The sequence below is a fragment of the Aythya marila genome, assembly GCF_965140915.1.
Source record: "Aythya marila genome assembly, chromosome: 16".
Classification (NCBI taxonomy): Eukaryota; Metazoa; Chordata; class Aves; order Anseriformes; family Anatidae; genus Aythya; species Aythya marila.
Genome location: NC_139057.1, coordinates 16,029,437 through 16,051,312, shown reverse-complemented (window position 1 = coordinate 16,051,312; position 21,876 = coordinate 16,029,437). Strand labels below are relative to the sequence as shown.

The following is a 21,876-nucleotide window of genomic DNA, read 5'->3' as shown; positions in this document are numbered from 1 at the left end:
TAGCACATTGTAATCTCTTCACAGACCAAGCATTAGGAATCACCAACCCCACAACACAGTACTTTTCCCACACTGATGTATTTTTCCCTAAGACTAAGATTGCAGTCACCAAGCAGATACCTCAGTGAGAATCTATACCAGCCTTACTACATTAGGGAAAGCACACCAAAACCAAGTTAAATATATTAGAAGCCACAAACTTGCTGGACACAGTTTAATCAAGATGTTTTAGCTGGGGTGCGTTTCATTTCTTAAGGGTAAGGCTATGCTGCAGTCTGCAGAGTGTGAAGTTTATTGGTCAAACAAATTGATTAGTACTCAGTTCTGTGGTGATGCAGGTCCACTGCTCCAATCAGACATGCCAAGTTCAATGAGACCAGACATCTCAGCACTACTACTCCGATTTCCAAGTTCTGTTCGGGTCTCTGAGACTGCTTGATCTCAGCATATTGATTGTGCAATTAGTGTTAAACTAAAAATGAAACTCTACAATGAAAGTGTATAACTGAGTATCAAGTATCCATTTTCTATGAATTCAAACTTGTTTATATTTTACATTTTCTTTGAAAGCTATACCTCCATACTGTATGTATATGGAAAACAATCTAAGTACAGCTTCAACTACCTTAGCGACATTTAAATAAAAACAGGAATTCAAAATACTTGTTAGAATCTGCAATGCAGAAGGCAGTGCAGTGCAAGTGCTATGGGTTATAAGTTTTGCTACCAGCTTGCCTTGAGGGATGGAACAACTAGGAATATATATATGAAATTTTTAGTTTACATAAGATACGGATATTGAAAAAGCTTCTGAATTCCCCTACAAGCATAAGGCTTAAGATTCCTAGAAAACCGATTTTTTAAACACCAATTTAATAAGGCCAACAAATGATTAATATTTGCTATAACAGTTGAAAGTTATGCATTTTAGCTAACACCAAAGTTCTGTTTTCCAGGCAGGCTAGAAATTATGGTCAAAGTATGGAACAAAATTGTAATCAGGTGTAGAACTAAAGCGTTTTGAACTAGTTTCTTACTCAGCTTCAAACATTTTTGCTAAGGAATGTTGCAGTTTGAAGACATACTGAAGACATGTTTTCCATATAATTGAGAGGCTCCCTGTGAGAATTCAAACACTGGTAAACATCATGAAATCACAGGCATCATAGGCCACTTGAAACAGGAACTAATCTGATGAGTTAGCACCTAGGGGTCTCACTAAAGGAAAAGAGCCACAAAGACACCTCTCACACTATCATTTAAGAAATGTAAACAAGATCAGGGGAAGAAGAGATTTACCAGCTAGTTCATGCCAGTCAATTTGGAATATTTCTGGCTTTAGTCAAACTAGCACAACTGGCAGAAAGCAATCAGAAAACAGGCAGATGTGAAGGAAAACAGAACTGTCTCCTCCACACTGACCTATAATTAAGCTTTGTGTGAAACAAATAAGAAAATTAGCCTTACGTGGTTGAACAACATAGTCATATTAATAAAAAACAAGAATGATACCAAAAGATCAAATGGGGATTCAAAACTAAGATTAAAGTCTTCCATATTTCTGAATGCCTGAGTTCATCTTGGCATGGACAGGGAGAAGTGCAAGAATGCTGGCCATTTCCCTCTCATGGAAGCTTGGTTTGACAATTAGTCTTCTTTTTTATTTTATTTATCCCGCAAAGAACGCATCAAAACCTGTGCCATCATATCATCTTCATCAGCATCATAATCCTATGAACAAAGGGTACAGAAATTCTTTTACTGCCAGGGCCATATTGGTTAACACGACACAAAACCAGCTGTCTCCTCCTCTGACTTACCAGTAATTCAACTTCTCTCATTATACCATCTGCAAGGACTACATTTTACAGTAGTGGCTACATAAAAAAAGCTGGGTTTTAAGAGTCATCAGGCTCAAGTATTCCAAGGGTGAAGAAACACGTACCACAAAAGTATCGTATGAAAACCGGTGTCGTCTCTGAAGGTGTTCCATGAAGTTAGCACTCCTGTAATTTGGATCTCCCCATGGCATCGAGGCACAAATTGGGCAAACCTTTGAGAAATAAATAAAAAAAGCCCCAACAATTAAGTGCTTCAACATTTATACTAGAAGAGGTAGGACAGAGACTGTGGAAAACTGAAGACTGAGATTCGTAACTATCACTATTCTGTACGCAAAGTGACATCAGTTACTTTGCTGGGTCATTCACAGAAGCCTCTGATAACCCTGAATTATTTAAATTCAGGTCTTAGACCTTTGAATAGGAACAGTGTAGTCTTCTCTACATATTGTAAATTAGAATTGATCACAGCTGCTTGCTTTAGAAGATTTCAGGCTTCATTTCTCAGTGACAGAGAAGTTTCCCTGGTCACTTCGAAAGATCACCTCTCTCCAATAATTTTTTTTTCCTAAATAAATTTGGGATTTCAAAGAATTTTAAAGACAAATGAAAGCTTCAAACTCAATACCAAGTTTTGCAACTACTTTTATAGGAGATACAGTATCAGCAGATAAAGACTACTAGAAATATATATTTTTCAATCATTTTTTTCCACAGTAGTTTATAATCCCTTATTACTGAAGACAGATTTTTTCAAACTACTGTATTAATTGTATGTTTGTTACTGTGCCTAGTTCACTTTGAAAGCCTACCATTTTGCAAGTATGAGACAAATACGTGAAGTAGATGCAGTATGAATTTAGATTAGTCACCTTCAGAGAACGCATCAAAAAGCAAAATTAAAATTATGTAGAACTTAAACTAAACAAACAGCATACCCACATTTGACTTTAACAGAAGCAATTATAAGTATGTACTTAACTTCAAGCAGTAAGTCTCTAATTCATTGTTTCAAAGGGATTTAAGACTAGACTTCATTGCAATTCCTGCACCAAGACTTTTTATTACCACTTGTTTTGCATCCATGCTGTGCAATGTTTTGCAGTGCTCAACTAGTCCTTCTTGATCAAAGTTTTTCTCGCTGCAATATGGACAAGGAAAGGTGAAGCGATTGGGGAAATTCCTAATTGAGGGAGAAAAAAAGAAGCAATTTATTATTTCCATAGAGTTAGAAGTACAAAACATTCTATCATTTTCGAAAAGTTGAAAAATTTGGGATTCACTACTCTGAAGTTATCTTACTATCTACTAAAAATTAATCTATGCAATTAAGACAAGCAGATTTTAAGAATCAGCCTTTTAATTCCTGACGATATCTTAAGGAACTCTTAATGTCATACATTTTTAAATAAAAATATTTCTATAAAGCCTAAAAGTGACATGTATTACTTTTTTTATTTTTTTTTTTTTTTTTTTTTTACTTTTTAAATGCATGGGGTACCACCCAGAATGCTCAAACGGAGATAAGCAAGCTGCAGTCAGCTCCAAATTCCCTCCATTACTAGCATTAAAAGACAGAGATACAGTTATTATTAAAGAAATGTTTCTGCCAGGTACCCTGATCTTGTCTTGTGCATAGACTACATAGAAAAGGCAAAGAGTTTGCTTATGCACAGTCAGTTACAGGATAAAGTTTTTTTTGTTGCAAAAGGATTAACAATTAACGAACAAACTGAGTGAAAAGGTAATGTCTACTTTTACTGCAGAACTCTACAGTTTGCATGAAAGACCATAATGCAGTTTAAAACAACAAAAAAAAGCTAGAAGACCTCTTCTAGGAATCAAGTCCAAGACTTTATAACAATTTTTCAGCCCTCTTTTTGTGACCTTAAAGGCAAGCGTTTCCAGAGAACAGCAGGTTACCTGGTGTTGTGGAGTGGTTCTTTAGTCACAGCTTTCACACCTTCCATGATATAGTTCTGGTACTTTGAACAAGAAGCTGCGTGGCTGCGCATCTTTGAGAGATACATCTGTGAAGACAATTACATAGGAATGTTAATTTAAATTACTTGCACTCACTTCTACAATTCCAAGCAGAAGTAGAACACAAATAAAGCAGCTTACTGCAGACAGTGCTAAGGCAGGAAAGAAACAGACATTTCAGCTGATAAGGTGGAAAGCTTTAAGATTACAGATTAGTTAACCTATAACTTTGCAGCCTGTAACATTCTACAAATACAGTACTGTTTAGGACAGCTTACTTGACTTAACCCATGTTATAACATGAGAAAATGTACTTTATAAAAAGCCTGTTTACCTCACTGCTGAGAAGAGGCCATAAATGAAAAATGAAATTTGGCTTTTAGCACAGACTGCAGCATAGATTTAATTACAGGTTGAACAACTAGTAATCAGCACACCACAATTTTCTATTGGCTACAACGATGAAAAGGCTAACCAGAAATTAAAAGTGAAATCAACTGAACAGTGCTGCTCTCACCTTAGTGTCTAGTTATTCTTTTCTTGTTGTTTTGCCATCAGTTAAGATGCTCTGTTCTAGACTCAGTGCTAAGTAGTCTAACTTTAGAAAGAGGAAGGAACCAAGAGAAAGACATGGTACATGTATTCAACATGCAGGACACCAACAGCACCTCCACAGAACATAACTGCTCAAATAAGTGAAGTAGGTCTTTTAACTGTTTCAAATGAAATAAACAAACTTCTGTTTAAGAGCTTAGGTGATCACTATCTAAAATCATATCCACTCTTTCACTATGATGGTCCTCCCACAAGCTCACAGAATCTGCTTCAGAAGCAGCATTTTAGTGTTATTTTTATAATAATATTTCTCGCTTGAAATCCACTTCCTGGGGAGGTAACAATAAACCCCAAAAAACTGTTGAAAGAATATCAACATTTGGGTGCTGCCTACGTAGAATATCAGCAGCACTTAGCAAAACAAATTGACCCAATTCCATATAAAGCAGAAAGCAATTTGCCTCCCTGGAAGCAGTAGTGATGTACAGGCACACCACGCACCCCTCATTCTGAAGCCCCCCTGTACCTTTTTGTTGCAGCCGTTACAAGTGGTTTCTGTCGCTTCAATCTGCTTTTCCAAGTCAAGAGCCCTGCTCCCAGGAGCCAGGGTGCTGCGGCAGACACCACAGACTGGCTTTTTGAGCTTGAGGCACTCCTGCAGGCATGGCGTGCAAAACCTGGAGGGGGAAAAGGAAAGAAAAACCAGGATGAGAGGCGGTGGGAGGAGCGCTCCTGGCAGCCCAGGCCCTGCTGGCATGCAGCCCCGGGGAGAGGCAGCACCACAGGCAGGTATACTCAGCCTCTGTGCCCTCCAGGAGAGAAAACCATGGAAAATATTTAATAATGGCAGATTTTAGTGTCGGTCAGAGAGGCCTTGGGGCAGCCACAGGTGGGGTGAGCAGGGGGCGAGCGAGCCACGCCTGCCTCAACCCCCACGATCCCCCAGGCCGAGGCAAGGCACTGAGGGCCCGACCGGGAGGGCCCCAACCGACACCGGGCCTAGGACAGAGGCGCAGCCCGCAGCCCGCAGCCCCCAGCCCTTAGGCCTCAGCCCGACCACAGCCCCCCGGCGCCGCCCCCAGTCACTCACACGTGTCCGCAGGGGACGCGCACGGGGCTGTCGAACACCTCGAGGCACACGGGGCAGGTGAGGCGCGCCAGCGGGTCAGGCCGCTCGAGGCCGCGGGCGGAGGGCGCACAGGACGCCGACGATCCGCCACCGCCCCCCGCCACCGCCATCTCACCGGCGGCTGCCGCACGGCCACGCCCCTTCCGCCTAGAGGCCACGCCCACTTATGGGGGGGGCCGAGACGGAGGGGGCGATGTGGATGGGCGGTCGTTGGCTGGGGGCGTGGTTTGCCGCGCGGGGCGTGGCCTAACTGAATGGGACGGGCAGTCGCTAGGGGCGGGGTCTGTTGCTATGGGCGTGGCCTGCTGCGAGGGGCCTGCCCCGCCGCATGTCGTCACCCGCCGGAAGTGCCCTCACCGCGGGAGGCGGGGCTTCCCTCCCCCGCCATTCACTTCCGGGGCGCTCCCCCGCCGAGGGCCTGGCCGGGCTGTGCCTGGGCTGCCCCAGCCTCCTCCGGGGGCGGCCCCGCGTCTGCTTCCGGGTCACGGGGCGTTTCCGGCAGAGCGGCGGCGGAACGGAGCGGGGAGGGACGGGCCCGGCGCGGTGCGTGAGGGGGCGGCCCTGGGGGTGCTCGGGGCCGCGCTGACGGGCGGGGGCGGTGTCCTGGGGCCGTGTCCTGGGAGGGGGGGAGCGGCCGAGGCTGTGGGCCGGGGGCGCTGGCGCCCCGCTGGGTGCTGCTCCGGGCCGCTCGGCTGCGTGAGGTGCTGCCCGGTGGCGCTTTGGGTCGAAGCGGTCGGTTCTTGGGTCCTGGTGAGCTCAATTCTTAATTAGCCGTTTGGTAAAGGCCCGGTGGCTGTGGGTTTATCGGTGCTGGGAGCACGAGGGTCTGTCCTGTGCCCCGTCCTGCACGCAGGGGCTGGGGTATGTGAGGCTGCGCAGCCTGGGCCCTGCCGCCGGCCCTCTCGGTGGGGCTGTGACCCCGCAGGGCAGCAGCCCCGCTGTTTCCCTCCCAGACCCTGCTCAGATCTCACTGTTCACACCTTTCCCTGGGATTTTGGGGCTTTCCTTGAATAATCCTTAGCAAAACATCCCTGTTGCTTTACCCGCTCCTTCAGCTGCTGTTTGCAGCACTATATTTATCCCTGCCTTCTCGCACACAGATTTCTGCCGGCCCCGTAACCATGGTTGTTCGCCGCGTGCGGGCTGCCTCGGCTGAGCGTGTTCTGCTCCCACACGGGCAGAGGAGCAGTGCTGCAGAGGCTGGCTGTCATGTCTCGCTCCTCGGCTGCTTGAGCTCTGGCATGTGCAGCAAGCACGGCAGGGGTGGGGCTGGCAGCACCGCTGAATGTCACAGTTCACGGCGTCTCGCGTCTCTCAAAGGAAGTCCCTTCCTTCCCTGCAGGGACTTTCCTAGCCCTGAGGTCTCATACACACAAGCAAGCTCTGTCACTGAGCAGTTATTAACATTGAAGATGGAAGAATTGTGATATTTAATCCTTACCAGCATGAGATCCCTGCTTACCCTCAGGGTGTGTTAGCAGTGTACCGAACAAGGATTTTTCTCTGAAGCCCTGTCATAGAGCTCTTCTTGCTAAGTAGCAGAAATTTGGTATGATTTCTCATCTTGTACGATCTCAGGAGAAAAGAGCTAGGAGAGAGAACTCCTCGTGGAGAGGGCTGAACTAAATTCAACTTCTGTCCCTTGTGCTCTTCCTCTTGGTTCACAGTTGCGAAGTGCTAGATCATGCTAATTTAACAAAGAAAGCTTTTTAACCACAGTTGAGAGAGTCTGCTGGCCTGCTCCTTACCTGGCTTTGGGAAGGTAGCGTGGAGAGGCTTGTTTGGGCACTAGCTTCTTCTGTGTTGTACGGGAGCTCAGTAAGGTGAAGAACACTGCCTACGTGGTGTTGAAGCAGGAATGGCTTTGCTCTGCTGTAATAAAACAGCTAGAAATGGCAGTTGTGGCTCTTTGTTGAAAAGATTGCGATCTTTGCACCTGCTAGCGTTCAGCCAAGGCTCTGGCTCCACGTCAGTGTTGGGGGCAGTACCTTCTGTAGGCTGAGCACCTTCTGTAGGGTGGCTTGAAAACACTCGGCACGGTGATGGCCCAGGCATGCCATCAGGTGGAGTAGGGGCAGCAGTCAAAAGCCTGGAAAATGGTAGAAGTAAAAAAGTGAAGGGTATGAATCTGCTTGGTCTGTGAGCTGTCCTGTGCTACTGGGGGAAAGAAAAAAAAAACAAAACAAAACTAGATGCCTTCCCAATTTGAGCAAAATGAAACTCTGTGGGATTTTTTAATCTGTGTATTGCTGTGCAGGGCAAAAAAAAAACACTGATTAAAATCATGTTTGCGTAAGTTGTTTGAACCAAAAGGGTGAGATCAAACCTTGAGAGAAGTCCTGAAACAAACAAATCAACAAAATGCCCTCATTTTTTCCTCTCAGTCCTTTGCTGTGAGTTACTTCTGTCTTGGCTCCCTGACCCAAGGGATCTTCAAGCTGGACACGCGCCTACACGGACTTTCTTTCATTGATTTGAGTTTATTGTGCTCTGTTTTAGGCAGATGACTCGAAAAAGCAGTAGTGAATGCAGGGAGAAGCAGGACATCAGCCTTCCTGGGGTGCTTGCGCTTTTTCAGAGACCTGGAGAGGCTGTTCCAGGAGCTCCTGCTCTGCAAACCATTTTATAGAGTCCTGTGAAGCAAGTAGAGGCTGGGGACAGCTGGGATTTGTGCAGCGGTGCTGACTTGTCTTTGTTTGCAATTTCTGTTCCAGAGGAGTTGCCGTTGCTGAAGATTTGTAATGTCCGATACTCAACCCACTGCCGAACAACCATGAGAGAGACGAGGTAGCTTCTCCGGCGTGATACAAAAGCTGAGTTCAATGGATACAAAATACAAAGACGATTTATTTAGGAAGTATGTACAGTTCCATGAGTGCAAACTGAGTGTCTCTGACAACAAGCAGCGTCCTATTAATGATGAGTATTTGCGAGTGGCAGCGTCCGCCTTATTTTGCCTTCCCAAAATTGATCCCTTTTATAGATTCCGGTTGATAAAATTTTATGAGATGGCTGAAAACTCACTGAGAGCTCTGAAATCCTCCAGTTTACATTCTCTCCATAATGCATTCAGCATGCTTGAGACAGTTGGAATCAACCTCTTCCTTTATCCCTGGAAAAAGGAGTTCAAAAACATTAAGGTAAGACATCTTCTATGTGGCACTAGTGAGAATGTGATTTATTTTGCTTTTTTAAAATATTTCACACGTTTCTCTTAAGACAACTCTTTTTCCTGCACATTAGGGTAATGTCTGTATGTGACTGTATGTAGAGCTGGTAAGCAGGAGCTGTAAGAAAGGTAAAATGCCAAGTTTGTGCTGGTGAGGCTGTCTTGACAGAACTACAAGCTCTGTCTGCATTTCTGAAGTAATTCCTCAAACAGAGGAAGAGCTTATTTTAAGGTTTTTGTTCACCTGTCCTATTACTGTCCTAATATCTACTGAGAGATGCTTTTACTAGGGCGAGTGATTAAGTCATGTTTAAGCTCACCCGTAGCTTTGGTTTAATGTCCCAACAGCTATTAACATAGTCTAAGTACTAACGATCAGTGCAGGCTTTCAAGTGGACACTTTGCTGGGGTTCCCATGTGTTATGTGATAATGGTAAAGGAACTTCTCTGAAATATTTCCAGAATATTTTTGCTTGTCAGTTCTCAATTAATGAGATTTTGATTTTAATGCGCTTTCAAATTATCTGTGCCAGGTCCTCACAGTGAAGTGTAGGAACTCGTGCATTGCTCGGCTTGAGTGCTGGAAGACAGCTACAAGTTCTCTGCTGACAATTTTTTGTTTTGTCTTTTGCCTGTCCTTACATTCTTACTCAAAGCTCCTGCAGTGTTTCCATAAGGGATACTGCAGGTGACTTCACCATTTGAGGCTTGAAAGTTGGATAAAAACATTTTTGGTTTATTTTCGTCTTTTGCAGGTTGCGTGTGCCAGTGAGATGGGTGTTTTTGCTTTTTTCTTAAGATGCTTTTGCAATTTAGCAGAGAATTTGAGTGGTTCACTTTATAGATCCATAGAATGGTTTGGGTTGGAAGGGACCTTAAAGATTCTCTAGTTCCAACCCCCCTGCAGTGGGCCGGGGCGTTTGAGAGTCATCTTTCTCCGAAGAGAAAACTGGTCCTTTCTTCACTGTACCTTTATCACTGTGCTTAAGTTCTGTCCTTGGAGTGCTGGCTGATCCATCCAGGGTATGTCTTGATGTGCTGCTGTTACTGGCTTTGGTTGTGCATTTTGGATCCAGTATTTATTCTTTACAAAGACACGGTGGCCAGGCTATTCCTCCCTGTGATCCAGAACAACTCCAGCTGTTAACAGCATGCCTCAGGTATGGCGGGTGCTAAGGGAACTTCAGCTTGTGCAAACTCCCCTCCATATTTGGGCTTTTTTAGTGGAAACTCTTGACCTGATACTAGATTAAAGAAAATAGGCACTGAAGTTGCATAGTAATTATACACCCGCAGACACCTCCACACAGAAAAGTGCATCTGAGTATATTTAAGCCTGAATCGAGGAGGGCTGCGGTGCTCTTGCAGGAATACCGAGCTCTTGTTATCTTTAGCTGTCGCCTGTCCAAGGGGAATGCATTAAATCTCTGCCTTTTGGCTTTTATGCTAGACTTCTAAACAGAGACATTTCTGGTACGTGTAAGAGTTAGTGTACAGGGTAGTGAATTAAATCAGCAAGGAGGACATTATGCTAATCAGGCTTTCAGTTTGAACGAAAGTTCTCCTACTCTGAATTTGCCTCATGCAGAATTTCCATGTGCTGAACAGGAGGGAGGCAGAAATGGAGTTTGTCTTGCCATGGGAGACGTGTGTGTTCTCTGTCATCGTTCTGTTTAATTCTGTAGTATCTGTCACTGAACTATCTGAACATCTAGTCCACTGAATTTGTAACCTAGTTTTCCTTTTATTCTCCACCCCACCTCCTTAGACCTACACTGGACCCTTTGTTTATTACGTGAAGTCTGCTCTAACTGAAGATGATGTAAGGCAGATTCTGAACTACATGGGCTATGTCCAAGAACTGGGAACAACATACAAGCTCAAAGAGCAGGTTGATGCCATCCAAGTGAAAATGGTTTCATTTGAACTCTTTTTGGCCAAAGTGGAATGTGAGCAGCTCCTTGAGATTCATTTGCAAGTGAAGGATAAAGGTTACTCAGAGATTGATGTCATAAATGAACGGAAAACCAGCAATGAAGATGTTCGAGGCTGCTCGGAAGCCATGAAGCGGCGTGCAGAGTGCAAGGAAAACCTAAACACCTCCATGGCACGAATGGTGCTTCAGAAGTCGGCAAGCGAACGGGCCTCTAAAGATTACTTCAAGCCAAAGGTGAGCAAGCCTTCTAAATCAGTGGACACATATGATAATTACTGGGAAAATAAGAAACCACCTTTGATGAGCTCTTTGAGTCTCAGGAAAGAACCAATTCTGGTTGATGCGGAAGATGACATTAAGGATGAGATTATCCGTCCGTCACCCTCCCTCCTGACAATGTCAAGCTCACCACATGCATGTTCCGATGAATTCTTGCCAACTTCATCTCATCACAACGGCATGTTAAGAACGAATGTCCCTTACAGCTCCTATTTTTCTGCTCAAGAGGACTTAGATTTATATACTGACCCCGATTCAAGAAGTATGTTGAATTTTAAAAGACAAGAAGCTATTAAGCCTGATGTGTGGCTGCTAAAAAATGATGCCAACCCTGTTTACCACAAGCGCGCCCATCTAGCCAAAGAGGCAGCTTCCATCAAATGCCAAAACTGTGGTGTACCTTGTGGCACTTCTGTTTGCCAAAAGTGTGACAATCTGTTCAACTCTAGGCAGGATTATCCAGCAGTGAAACAGAGCACCTACTCCATTAAATCTGTTCCAAATGACGGCTTGTCTCCTGTGTCGGCTTTAAGAGAGAAATCTCAGTACACGTCACAGACTCAGAGTCAGGAGAGGGCTTCCCAGTTCAGTTCAAAATCCAAATCTTCAGGCACCTCACGCTGTGGCTTTTGTAACCGATCCGGAGCTGCAAACACTTGCACATTTTGCTCAAAAGTCTCATGTGACACTTGCCTCAGCGCTTACTATTACGATCCCTGCTGTAGAAAAAGTGAGCTTCACAGGTTCATGCCTAACAATCAGTTAAACTATAAGTCGGCCCAGCTGTCCCACGTAGTTTATAGATAGACTTGATTGCTCTGATTTGCAGGAGAAGGAAAAGGGGAGGGGAAAGGGCTACCACAACTCATGTTCTGACTCCACTGATGAGAAAAAAAACACTGACCTCTTACAGAAATGACATGCCCAAATATTCGGAACCATGGTTCAGTGATCGGGTGCCAGTTCTTGATTTTTGTGGCTTACCAAATGCTGCAGATACATTAGATTTCATGCTGCTATAATTTAGGTAACTCCTAAATAAATCATCGTTCCTTCTCAATTGAAATGGGGGAGAGGAGCACATTTTTCTTTAAAACTTGGCAGCTGTTGCATTTTAGAAAAGTGACATCACACCTTCCACACCATTTTAGTCATCTCCTTGCCCAAACGAAACCATGCGAGGCTCTAAGAAATAAGATTCTCATTTTCTGGGGGTGATGAAACTACTGCCAGTTTTTGGTAAAGTATGACTTTAAAATGTGCAAGAAATATGTGAATGGCTTGTTTCGCCAACAAGGACTATTTTTCAGAGTGTGTCTGCATTTCTTGATCCCCGAAATGCAAACACCGCAGCATCTCTTCTTTTCATCATGTTTCTTCCTTCTCCCCTTCTGTCCCGGTTGTTTATCTCAAGCTTATATAATCCAAACAGTATGTGCTTTATTTTCTAGTGTTGCCAATATCATCCTGTTTTTTACTGTATGGTATTTTAAAAAAGGTGAACCTGTGTTTATGTCACTTAAATTATGCCTAGAGTGTCGTCCTTCCAGATGAGTACCGATTTTCTTCACTTTCTGTTGCACATGTATTAAGTACTGTTCTTTGTACTGTAAATAGGTAATTTGGAAACAGTTTATTTTTAATAAATATTTAATATGTTGAGTTTTTAAAAGTGGTAAAATCATTATAACTATGAAGTCTCTCTGGGTTATTTGTTCAGGTGGTGTTTTGTTTTTACTTGTACTGTATTTCATAGCTTGTTATGGTCACTGTGGCAGATTGATGTTATTGGCTCTGATCATTATTTTTTTTTTTCAATCTAACATTTTTTTTTTCTTCTGATAAGGTTGCCACTAAATTAGGTGGAGTCTTGTCTAAGAACTGCAAGATTTTGGTTCTCAGTGCACGCTTTTCCTTTGTGGTTATGGGAATTGTAAGTATCAATGTTATGCTTGTGTCCAAATTCACTGCAAAGTCTGTAGTGTAGTCCAACAAGTAAAGCACTGGCCTGGTTAAAAATCAGAGCTCATTTGTGAATCCTGTTAAAATAAACCTAACAATTATGGATGTGAATTGGATAATAGTATTTATTTGTATTATTGTAGCACATAGGAACTCTAGCTGAGAACCAGGACTCCATTGTGCTAGACTTTGTGCAGTTTGACCCCCCCAAAGAACACCCAGTTATGAATAGGCTTTATTTATTTATTTATTTTTTAAACAGAAAATCCACAAGAATCTTTCTAACTTCTTTTATTCAGACTAGCTACTTAGAAAAAACTATCAGGCAACCTAATCTTATGTGCAGAATTAAATTTGTTTAAAATATGTGTATAAAAAAAAACCCACAAACTCTAGCTGAATTGTAAACTATGTAGTCCACTTTGCACTAAAATTATTCACTTAGGGTTTTTTTTTTTTTAAACACTGTTAGAGTCTAGGCTTCTAAACTTTAAATGTTCATTGATCCCTGTGTGACAGAGGCATGCATGAATGGTCTTTTTTCTTGATTTTTTGGGGGTGGGGGGAGGGCTTGAGGTAGGTTTAGGGGGAACTATTATAGGCTAATGTTGTAAAATAGCTAAAATAATTTTAACCATAAATGGTTCTCAGAAGTATTATGGAAAAAAAGGTGAAACCTGAGTCTTACAGGAGGCTGAGAACAATAAGTCACTGTACAGTTTGCACTAAGAAACAAAGCGAATGGTGTGTGTTTAGCAATCAGGGAAATTTCTGAATCAAGTGACTGCAACTGAACATAATGTTCTAGGCAAGCGTTGCCTTGCTGACCCTGAAGGTTGGGGGTAAATATTGTTTAGGTGAATTATTTTAAGGTTTTCAAATTCTTGTATGTTTTTTTTTTTATATAAATATATATATATATATATAAATATAACACAACTGTAGATACATCGTGTATATAATGAGGAATTTAAGAACAATTTTACTATTAAAATTCAGTCTAAGGGTGGTTTTCTTTTCAGTGGTTACTTTTCGTTCATCTTCTGAAGTGTCATGCCTGTGTGGCTGTTCTGCAGTGTATCTTCTAGTTCACTAGTTCAGTTCCCATATGGCTACTCACATTAAAGTGAATAACTAAAACTGTGATGCCACGTAATTTTTACAGTGACTATAGCAGGGACTAGACTTGCTTTGGAAAAGAAAAGTCCTGTGTATATATGTCATGGAATACTGTATTACAAAACTGTGTTGAATTGAAGTGATACCATGCTCTATTTTTGTGTATCTTACTGTATGAGGTTGCTGTGATTGATACAGTAAAATATATATGCTAATTGAAAATGCAGGTGTTTTGCATCTGATTTGTTAAAACTAATTTATGTTTTGAAGGAATTTAAAAATAAAGAGGCCTTTAAGAAAAGGCTTAACTTTTCTTAAAGCTGAGTGCATGTAGCTGTCTGTTTCACAACTGTGTTCTGCATGCGGAAGTGAGGTAGTGCACAGAGGTAATCTTGGGGGCTAAATGGGCCAGTGTGTCTGTATCGTGAGCCTCAGCTGTGTGAAATGAGATGGACTGCCTGCAGAATGCAAAGCTTTCTTAAAAAAAGGTTTATTTTTAAGCCTTAGCAGCATGTCTCTCGTTCCCTAAGAGCACGTAAGCCAATATGTCAGCAATTTGTGGCAGTCGGACTAATGTGGGGCAGTGAGTAGGTTTCACATGCCATGTGAAGCTAACCTACATTGATTTCCAGCCTTGACTCTCGATGTCACATGCAAGTTTTCTAACTAGCTTCCTGACACAAGCTGTACCTCACAGAAGATGTGATACTGTTGATGTGCTTTTTGGCACTTGAGCTAGACCTCCTGCCTCCTCTTTCATCCTGCTACCCCCAGAGCAGGATCATTTCTCAAGTTCCAAGCTAGATTACTTTGTCTTTTGTTCTTTGTGTTAAAAGCATGTCAGCTGAATGTCAGGTGAATGCTTAAGACACCTTGAGCTCCATTTACACAAGTCTGCTAATCTTGCAATCTGTTGAGGTTACTGGCAGTATCAGATGTTCATAAAAATCAGGCTCAAGATAACTGCAGCATTACTGCAGGAAGTCTTACAGCTCTGTGCTTCTTGTGGTAATGCACTGCTGGTGCATATAAAACAAGATGATACTGACATGGTCTGACATTTCCAATGGCAGACCTGGGTGTCTGCTCTGTCTCTTGCTCTGAACAGAAGCTTAAAGGTTCTGTACGTTGTCATGTAGCTTAAACTTGACAGTTTGAGCCAGCAGCTCTTTAAACTTTTTTTTTTTTTTTCTGGACAGTGACTTTGGATTCCAAGCATTTAGTATGTGCTTCTAATTATGCTGTGGCATCTTTTTAGGGGAATAGATTATCCCTTCTAGCATTTGTTTAGAAAGGGGAGATCATCTGAGTTCTGTGTTAATTGCAATGACTGAGAGAAAAGCAGGAGGTGATTACAAATTAAGATGCTGATGTACCTGGTTTGGGCTCTAATTGAGTTAGTTCTTCTTTGAAGTCAGTGGGAGTTAATTAGGTCTCTTAGCACAGCCATTGCTATCTAAGCAGCAAGGGAGTACAGCTACAAATGTTCCTGGTTGTTATTTGTGAAGGATTTTCCATGCTTCCTTCTGAAAACCATGGAATGTGGTCATATTAGTCTAAAGAGTCTGTAAGCATGTAAATGTCTTAGATCTCTTGTATAAAATTAAGTAAAGTCGGGCATTGTGGTTACTTTTCATTACTTTTTTCTACAGTTGGTAATATTCCTCTAGAAAATATTTTCTGCAACTTGTCTTGCCAGTCTGAAAGTGAACGTGCTAGGAATCAGTAATTAAAGAAGCTTTCTGTACTCCTACACCCCTGCTGCAAATACCACAGAGGGCAACCTTCATCGAGCTACCGTGCTGAATGAGCAGATGTAGGGCATCAGACCCTCTGCAGCGCCTAGGAAGGCAAAAGGTTAAGATGTACGATGTGGCAGCAGCTCTCCCTGCTCCACAATCCTGCAGACCTGCCACGCAGTTGAAGTTCTTCCATCTGAGGAGAGGTGTAGGAGAGCCAGAGAGCAGCTGCTTTGTTTGACGAGCTTGCTGCACAGATTTCAATGTGCTAATGTGTGGAGAGCCAGGCTGTTCCTCCCAGCACCCAAAGCTCTGCGCGCTGAAAATATCTTCACTCGTTTTGTGCTGTGTAATGGGCCCCTGGCTCAGAGAGGGATCTAGAGCCCTGCTGCAGCAGCACCTGCGCAGGTGATGTTGGTGCTGGTGGGCAGCCACAGGCGGGGCTGGAGTCCCAAAAGGTGATTGCAGCACCCAGCCAGGTGAGCAGCAGCAGCAGTTGATCTGTGACCAGGAATTCAGAGCACACAGCAGTGCCCAAAGTAGAGCGATCCTTTATTTTCTTTGTTTTTACCCCTCTGGCTCTGCCCTGCTACTTCGACAGAGTGGGATAACCTGTGGGAGCTCTGGCTACGTGGTGTTAGTTGGTTGGAGAACAGCAGCCTTGCTGCCCTGACCTCTGCAAAGGAAGGTGACCTTATGTCCCTAGGAGTCCCTGCAAGCAGGGGAGCTGCTGCCTTGTTGAGACAGAACGGGGTGCTGCCACTTGGTTTCTACTTTCCCACTGCAGTAGCAGAGGGGCTCTGACAGTCCTCCTGCCACTAAGCAGCTCCTGAAAGCCAGGCATGGACTTGTACTGAACTTGGGAAGGCTTGGTGCAGAAAGAGGTGGGCAGGTGGAAATGTTCCAGAAAAAATGAAGCAACCTGCTCTGATTTCTTTTTTTTTTTTTTTTTCCCCCCTCAGTATTGAGAAGAAATTTCTCTTCCAGCATGCAGGATCTGGGAAGCACTGAAGTCCTTTTGCAGGGAACTTGAGATGAGATTAAAGGTGATTTTAATTACTTATTTCTTATTGGGGGGATCCTTTCTTGATGCTGCAGATCCCAAATATGGCTGGTGTTGGTCGTGGTGCTTCTCTTCACAGTGGTTCATGCTTTGAGATGAGGATGTGAGCTACTTCCTGACCAGAGTAAATACCACCCATGTGTTTTTCTTGTTTTACAGAGGGCTTTTAGTTAATTCCACGCTGAGCAATTCCCTGCCTTGAAGGCAATGTAGGATCAGACCTGCAGCAGTGTGTGGCTGACAACTTGCATGTGGCAGCTGCTTGTGCTGTTGTGGGTGTGGGGCTGTCATGCTTCCTGCTTTAGAAATCATCCTCATGATAGTCATACTGCTCTGCGATTTTTCATCACCGATCCGCTTTAAAAAAAGAAAAAGAAAAACCAACCCACAACTGCTCATCAACTCCTTAGCAAAAAATACTGCTTTCCCACAAAGTGCGTGGAATCTGCCTTGTAGCTTTATGTGCAACACACTCTAGTTTAACCGCTTTGCCCAAAATTTTCAGAGACCAGCAATTTTTCTCTAAAGCCTGTGCTGCTGTCACCTCGGCAGCGATTGTTGCGTGTCTCCCCATCGCCGCACATGTGGAAATCCTGCCCTGCTGTTTGCCTTCCACTTAGGCAAGACTGAGCTTTTGTAGTGACCTCGCTGTGGATCCCTGCCAGCGGCCTGTGCAAACCCCAAACCCTAATAATCAGAACAGATGCTACCAACCAGCAAGTCTAAAAGGAGCAGCCTGTTTGCATGCCTTGGTGCTGTTGTACAAAGCAGTGTATTCACGATGAGCCTGCCCACCAGGTGGCTCTGTGGTGGACGGGGGAGGCCCCTTTTGCTCCTGTGTTCCGGCCCCCAACACCCCGAGAGCCGTGGCAGTGTGGTCCCGGAGCAGGGCACGGGAGCACATAGGAGCTTACTGATGATGCGAATCTGTGTGGTCCCTTAAAGGGCAGAGGGGAAACCTGCTGTGCACCCACATCAGGTCTGCTCTGCTGGGTGGGAATGCTGAATGCAACCCCTGGAAAAGGCTGGAGAACTAACCCTTGGTGCTTCCTGATGCCAGCAGCCCCCTGGCAGTGCTTTCACTGCTTGGCTGGGATGTGTAGGCTGGGTTGTCCACCTCCGAAGGATCGGGTTTTTGTTTTGGCTAGGGTTTCTGGATGCGTATTCGGTTGTGCAGTGCTGTCTGTTGCAATTACATGGGTAGGGTGTGTTGTGACCCCAAAGGGTGTGGGGGGGAACCTGCAGAGGGCTGCTGGCTGCTCTCAGTGCCTGGCACGCCGCAGCAGGACGGTGGCTGTACAAACCTATTGGCCACGGCTTGATTCAGAAGCAGAAGGGGACAAGGATGCCATCTGCCACATCACTTGTCCAAACCCCGTCTCCTCAGGCTGTGTAGCTGGGGTTAGCCACAACCCTTTGTGTCCTGAGCAGGCAGCTCGGCTCTGCTGCGAAACACCTCCCGGAGAGCTCGGGCTCCCAGGGGAAGAGCTGCTGGAAGTGCCTCGTTCCCCGGCCCTGGGGCATGCAGTGAGGGGAGATTGCCATTCCAGTGCTTTGCTGTGTGCCTGGCTCCTGGGCCTGAAATACAGACCTGTTCTGGCATCTCTGCACAGTGTTAGATGAGAAGACATCCTTGTCTGTTACAAGCCTGGTTTACCAGCTGGCTTTGGGCCACCTCAGCAGAAAGCAGTGGGCTGCCTGCATATGCTCTGCCTCTCCTGCTCGGGGGAGAGCGGGAAGAGGGGCTTTGTTCCCCGCACTGCACCTCCTGTCCGGGAGAAACCAAGTCCCTCTTAGGCCAGCTAACGTTACATCTTTCACGTGATTAATTCTCTTACTCTCCAGACCTTAATCACAGAAGGCTCTCGAGAGGTGTTCCCAGTGCCAGGAGAGAAAGCGAGCATGCGTGCAGCTGTAGGTGGCACCCTGAGACTGGGGACAGACGGTGCCTGGCCCTGTGCCCACCGAGGGCATTGCAGCGCCGAGCCTGGCCCAGGGGAGCAGAGCCCATTCCTCTATGTACAGCTGCTGCACCAAACACACCCTGAGCAGCAGATGAGGGCAGGAACAAAGTTCCATGTCACAGGAATTCTGTTCTCTGCTACAGAGCATTTTACAGCCAGTGCTTCAACGTGGATGACCTGTGTTGCTTAGGTTTTAAGGAAACTGTTCGTACCTCCTTTCAGGGGATGTTTTACTGCTATCTGCCAAGGCTTTCCAGGCCCTAAGACCAGGTACTGGGACCATGCTGCCCTCCAGTGCCCATGGCACAGCCTGTAGCTGTGGAGTTGCAGAATCAGGACTTTGCCACTAGGAACTCTCTCTGCTAGGAACGATCAGACCAAGCGTTCCTTGTTTTAGTACAGCTGCAGGGTCTGATTCCTGCACTTTGTTCCTTGCCTCTTCCTCAATTTGTAGTCTCAGGGCAGGATATGGGCAATTTTCAGTGCTTGATTTGAAAATCCTCTTTTTCTTTTCATTGTACATTATGCTGCTTTTCACCAGGCCCAGAGCCTCTCGGCAAAATGACTTGCTGAGCTCAAGTAGGATGAAGCTGCTTACATCTTGGGAGCAAATGCTGGTTTGATGCTGATTTGATCCTGTTCTTTTCTGCCTGCAGCTTGTCACTCAAACTCTCCAGTGAAGGACCTTATTTCTTCAGTCAAATATTTTCCATATGACTAGATAAGAGCTAGAGGCAGTGATTTTTTTCTGTCAGTGCTTGGCACTGTGGGTTTTCTCTTCAGAAATTGTATGGCCATCTGAAGAGCACTCTTAAAAACAAGCACTGCATTTGTTTGGAGTGACAGGATAAAATGAAGATGGGGGTATTTTTATTTCCACAGCACTTAAAATTTGTCTTTTTTTTTTTTTTTTTCTTCTCCCACAACACAGCCCAGAGTCAAAGAGAGGTTCATTCATCAACAGACACCTTCCCTATCACTGAAAGTCATGTCCCAGTTTCTCTGTTTGTACTCTGTGCAACATGGTGCTTCTGCAAAGCACCGGCCTCGTTCCCGGGGATGGCCAGACCTCATCCACCTCCCCCAGGGGCTGCAGCTGAAAAGCTTTGCCTGCTGCACAAACGTTGTGACACCTGACAGCTCTGCCCAAGAAGAGGCTTCAGGAAGGGGAGCTGTGCTTCCAGGTCTGGTCAGCCTCCTGTCTCCCATCCTCAGCAGGCAAAGCACTCTGAGTGGTTTTGTGATTAGGGAAAATTGTTGGCTAGAAACCGAACTGAGACACCAAACTAGCTTATGCACTCATCACCCAGGCACTATATTTACTATATTTTAATCACAGTGGAAAAGGCTTTATATTGAAAACAAAACCAGCACCAGAATCTTTTTGCTGGTTTTATGCTACTGGAGCACCGTTGACTACAATGTGTTTAAACCTGATTTGTCCAACAGGGGTAAGAAGCGAGGGTACAGAGTTAATACTAGATAAAAACCCAGGTGTGAAAGGCTCATTAAAATCCATCAACCCATAGTGTAAGGAAATGTGGGAAAGAAAGAACACCTGAGTCAAAGAGCTGTAGGAATAGTAAGATAAGGGGAGAAAGTTATTGCCCTGGCAGTCTTTTAGAGAGAAGCAGAAATAAATGGTTTAAAAACTGAGCCAGATAACAAAGTGGTATCTAATTGCTCTACACGCAGAAGTGACTCTTCCTTTGAAATAATACCGTTTCAGATTCTAATGCAGAAGGCAAGGTAATAACAAAGGCAGTTGATATATTTCAAAAGGAATATTAATTAGGAACAATTTGAAAGTCTGGCCAAAGATCTGTTTAAATTGAAGCATTTCTGCTGGAAATTCATCTGTCATGTGTTTTCCTAAAATAAAATGACTTGATAAAGTGCTAAGCTTGGGTGTGTTCAAAGTAGCCTTTGAACATCATAAAAAAAAAAAAAGTAATCAAAGGAACTCAACTCCTGAGTGTGAAATGTCCAGGCTGTGCTGCTGCCCGGCCTTGGTGGCCCCAAAAGGAGAGGGGAGAAGGTGTTGGGGGCATTGGGGTGTGATATGTGGCTGGGAAGGAGGAAGACAACAATAACCATTTTTCTGGTTACGTGTGTGTCTCTTTCTTGGATTTCGTGTTATGTAGCAGCTTTTGTCAGCTGCTATTTATTGTTCCTCCAGTGTCACTTAGAGCTCCGTTTGATTTATGCCAGCTGAGAATATTTGCCACCTTAGTGTCACTGCAGAGGTGGTGTTTCTTGTGAGGTCATTTCACATATGCAGAGTCTTTTACAAACCGATGGCATAGATCTCTGTGCATTTTCATTTACAAGTGGTACTGCTTGCTTGATTTGTCATATGGCCATGAGGTACCGAGTGTCCTTGTGCAACTAAGACCCACATCTCCCTGCTGACCTCTGTAAGAGATAAAATATTGAGAAAAAAGGAGTCTTTGGAGTTGCTAATGAAATGGGGAGCCTTAAAGAGTCATTTGTTGAAGTGGCAGGCCTAAGAGGATTTTCAAATACTACACTTTTCCTTTCCTGGACCCGAAGTAAATTCCTAAATTTGCCTTACAGTGAGCTGATCTCTCCTGTTCTGTGAGGAAGAGCAGGCAGGTGCATGACATAAAGGAGGCACCACAAAGACCACAAGGAATCGCTGGGCCAGCACATCTATTCCCTTTGAGATCACTTCATGAAACACAGACCCTTCACGCCACCCCCACAGCTCAGCCCTTATGGAATATGGTATGAAATACTGTGCCATGAGCTGGAGGAGTTTCCTCGGTTAGGTTTAAAAGCCTGTCAGCTATCCCCACTGTGACCAGGCTAACTGCAGCTTCCTGGGTGCATGCATCTGGGTTCTGAGCTGCTCTGGGCACTGCCTGCTTAGCTGTGAGTTTGTGCCCTTTGCTTTCCAGGCTGCTCTCTGATCCTAGCAAGGTCGCCCCGAGGAACGTGCTGACCCTTGGCTCCGTGTCAGAGCGTGTCAGCACGCTCCTCCACACTTGTCTGCACCACTCCCCTCTGCCTCAACCTCCTCACTTAAATCGAACTGCTGAGAAACTCCATGGCAGGGGCTGAGATGAGCTCTTTGAGGCAGGGGAAGGTGGACAGGGAGTCCCTGGTTACTGCAC

The 21,876-nt window shown here is 44.6% G+C and overlaps 2 protein-coding genes across 3 annotated transcripts in view; one reads left to right on the top strand and one right to left on the bottom strand.

Annotated features, from left to right (window-relative positions):
- Positions 1 to 1,468: 1,468 nt before the first annotated feature.
- On the bottom strand, positions 1,469 to 5,623 carry RNF114 (ring finger protein 114). The gene is made up of 6 exons (XM_082772944.1): positions 5,470 to 5,623; positions 4,906 to 5,056; positions 3,765 to 3,871; positions 2,910 to 3,024; positions 1,946 to 2,053; positions 1,469 to 1,731 (listed from the first exon to the last, which is right to left on the bottom strand). The coding sequence occupies exons 1-6, from the start codon at positions 5,616 to 5,618 to the stop codon at positions 1,666 to 1,668; spliced, it is 696 nt and encodes a 231-aa protein (XP_082629070.1). The 5' UTR covers positions 5,619 to 5,623; the 3' UTR covers positions 1,469 to 1,665.
- Positions 5,624 to 5,909: 286 nt separating this feature from the next.
- Positions 5,910 to 21,876, top strand: part of SPATA2 (spermatogenesis associated 2) — a 42,121-nt gene continuing 26,154 nt past the window's right edge. Inside the window, exons 1-5 of one of the 2 annotated variants that reach the window (XM_082773167.1) lie at positions 5,910 to 6,051; positions 8,223 to 8,365; positions 8,492 to 8,648; positions 10,446 to 10,847; positions 12,739 to 12,825. In XM_082773167.1, the coding sequence (XP_082629293.1) occupies positions 8,331 to 8,365; positions 8,492 to 8,648; positions 10,446 to 10,847; positions 12,739 to 12,825 (681 nt within the window). In that variant the 5' untranslated portion in view covers positions 5,910 to 6,051; positions 8,223 to 8,330. Of the gene's footprint in view, positions 6,052 to 8,222; positions 8,649 to 10,445; positions 10,848 to 12,738; positions 12,826 to 21,876 lie in introns of both variants that reach the window. The other variant, XM_082773166.1, reaches the window with a different exon arrangement.

Bases quoted from the DNA above. Each gene is read 5' to 3' on its own strand.
- RNF114 (XM_082772944.1), bottom strand. From the start codon at position 5,618: ATGGCGGTGGCGGGGGGCGGTGGCGGATCGTCGGCGTCCTGTGCGCCC. The intron at 3,872-4,905 runs GTACAGGGGGGC...TTGTCTTCACAG, and splicing joins GTAACGGCTGCAACAAAAAG to ATGTATCTCTCAAAGATGCG. The intron at 1,732-1,945 runs GTACGTGTTTCT...CTTTGTTCATAG, and splicing joins TTTCATACGATACTTTTGTG to GATTATGATGCTGATGAAGA.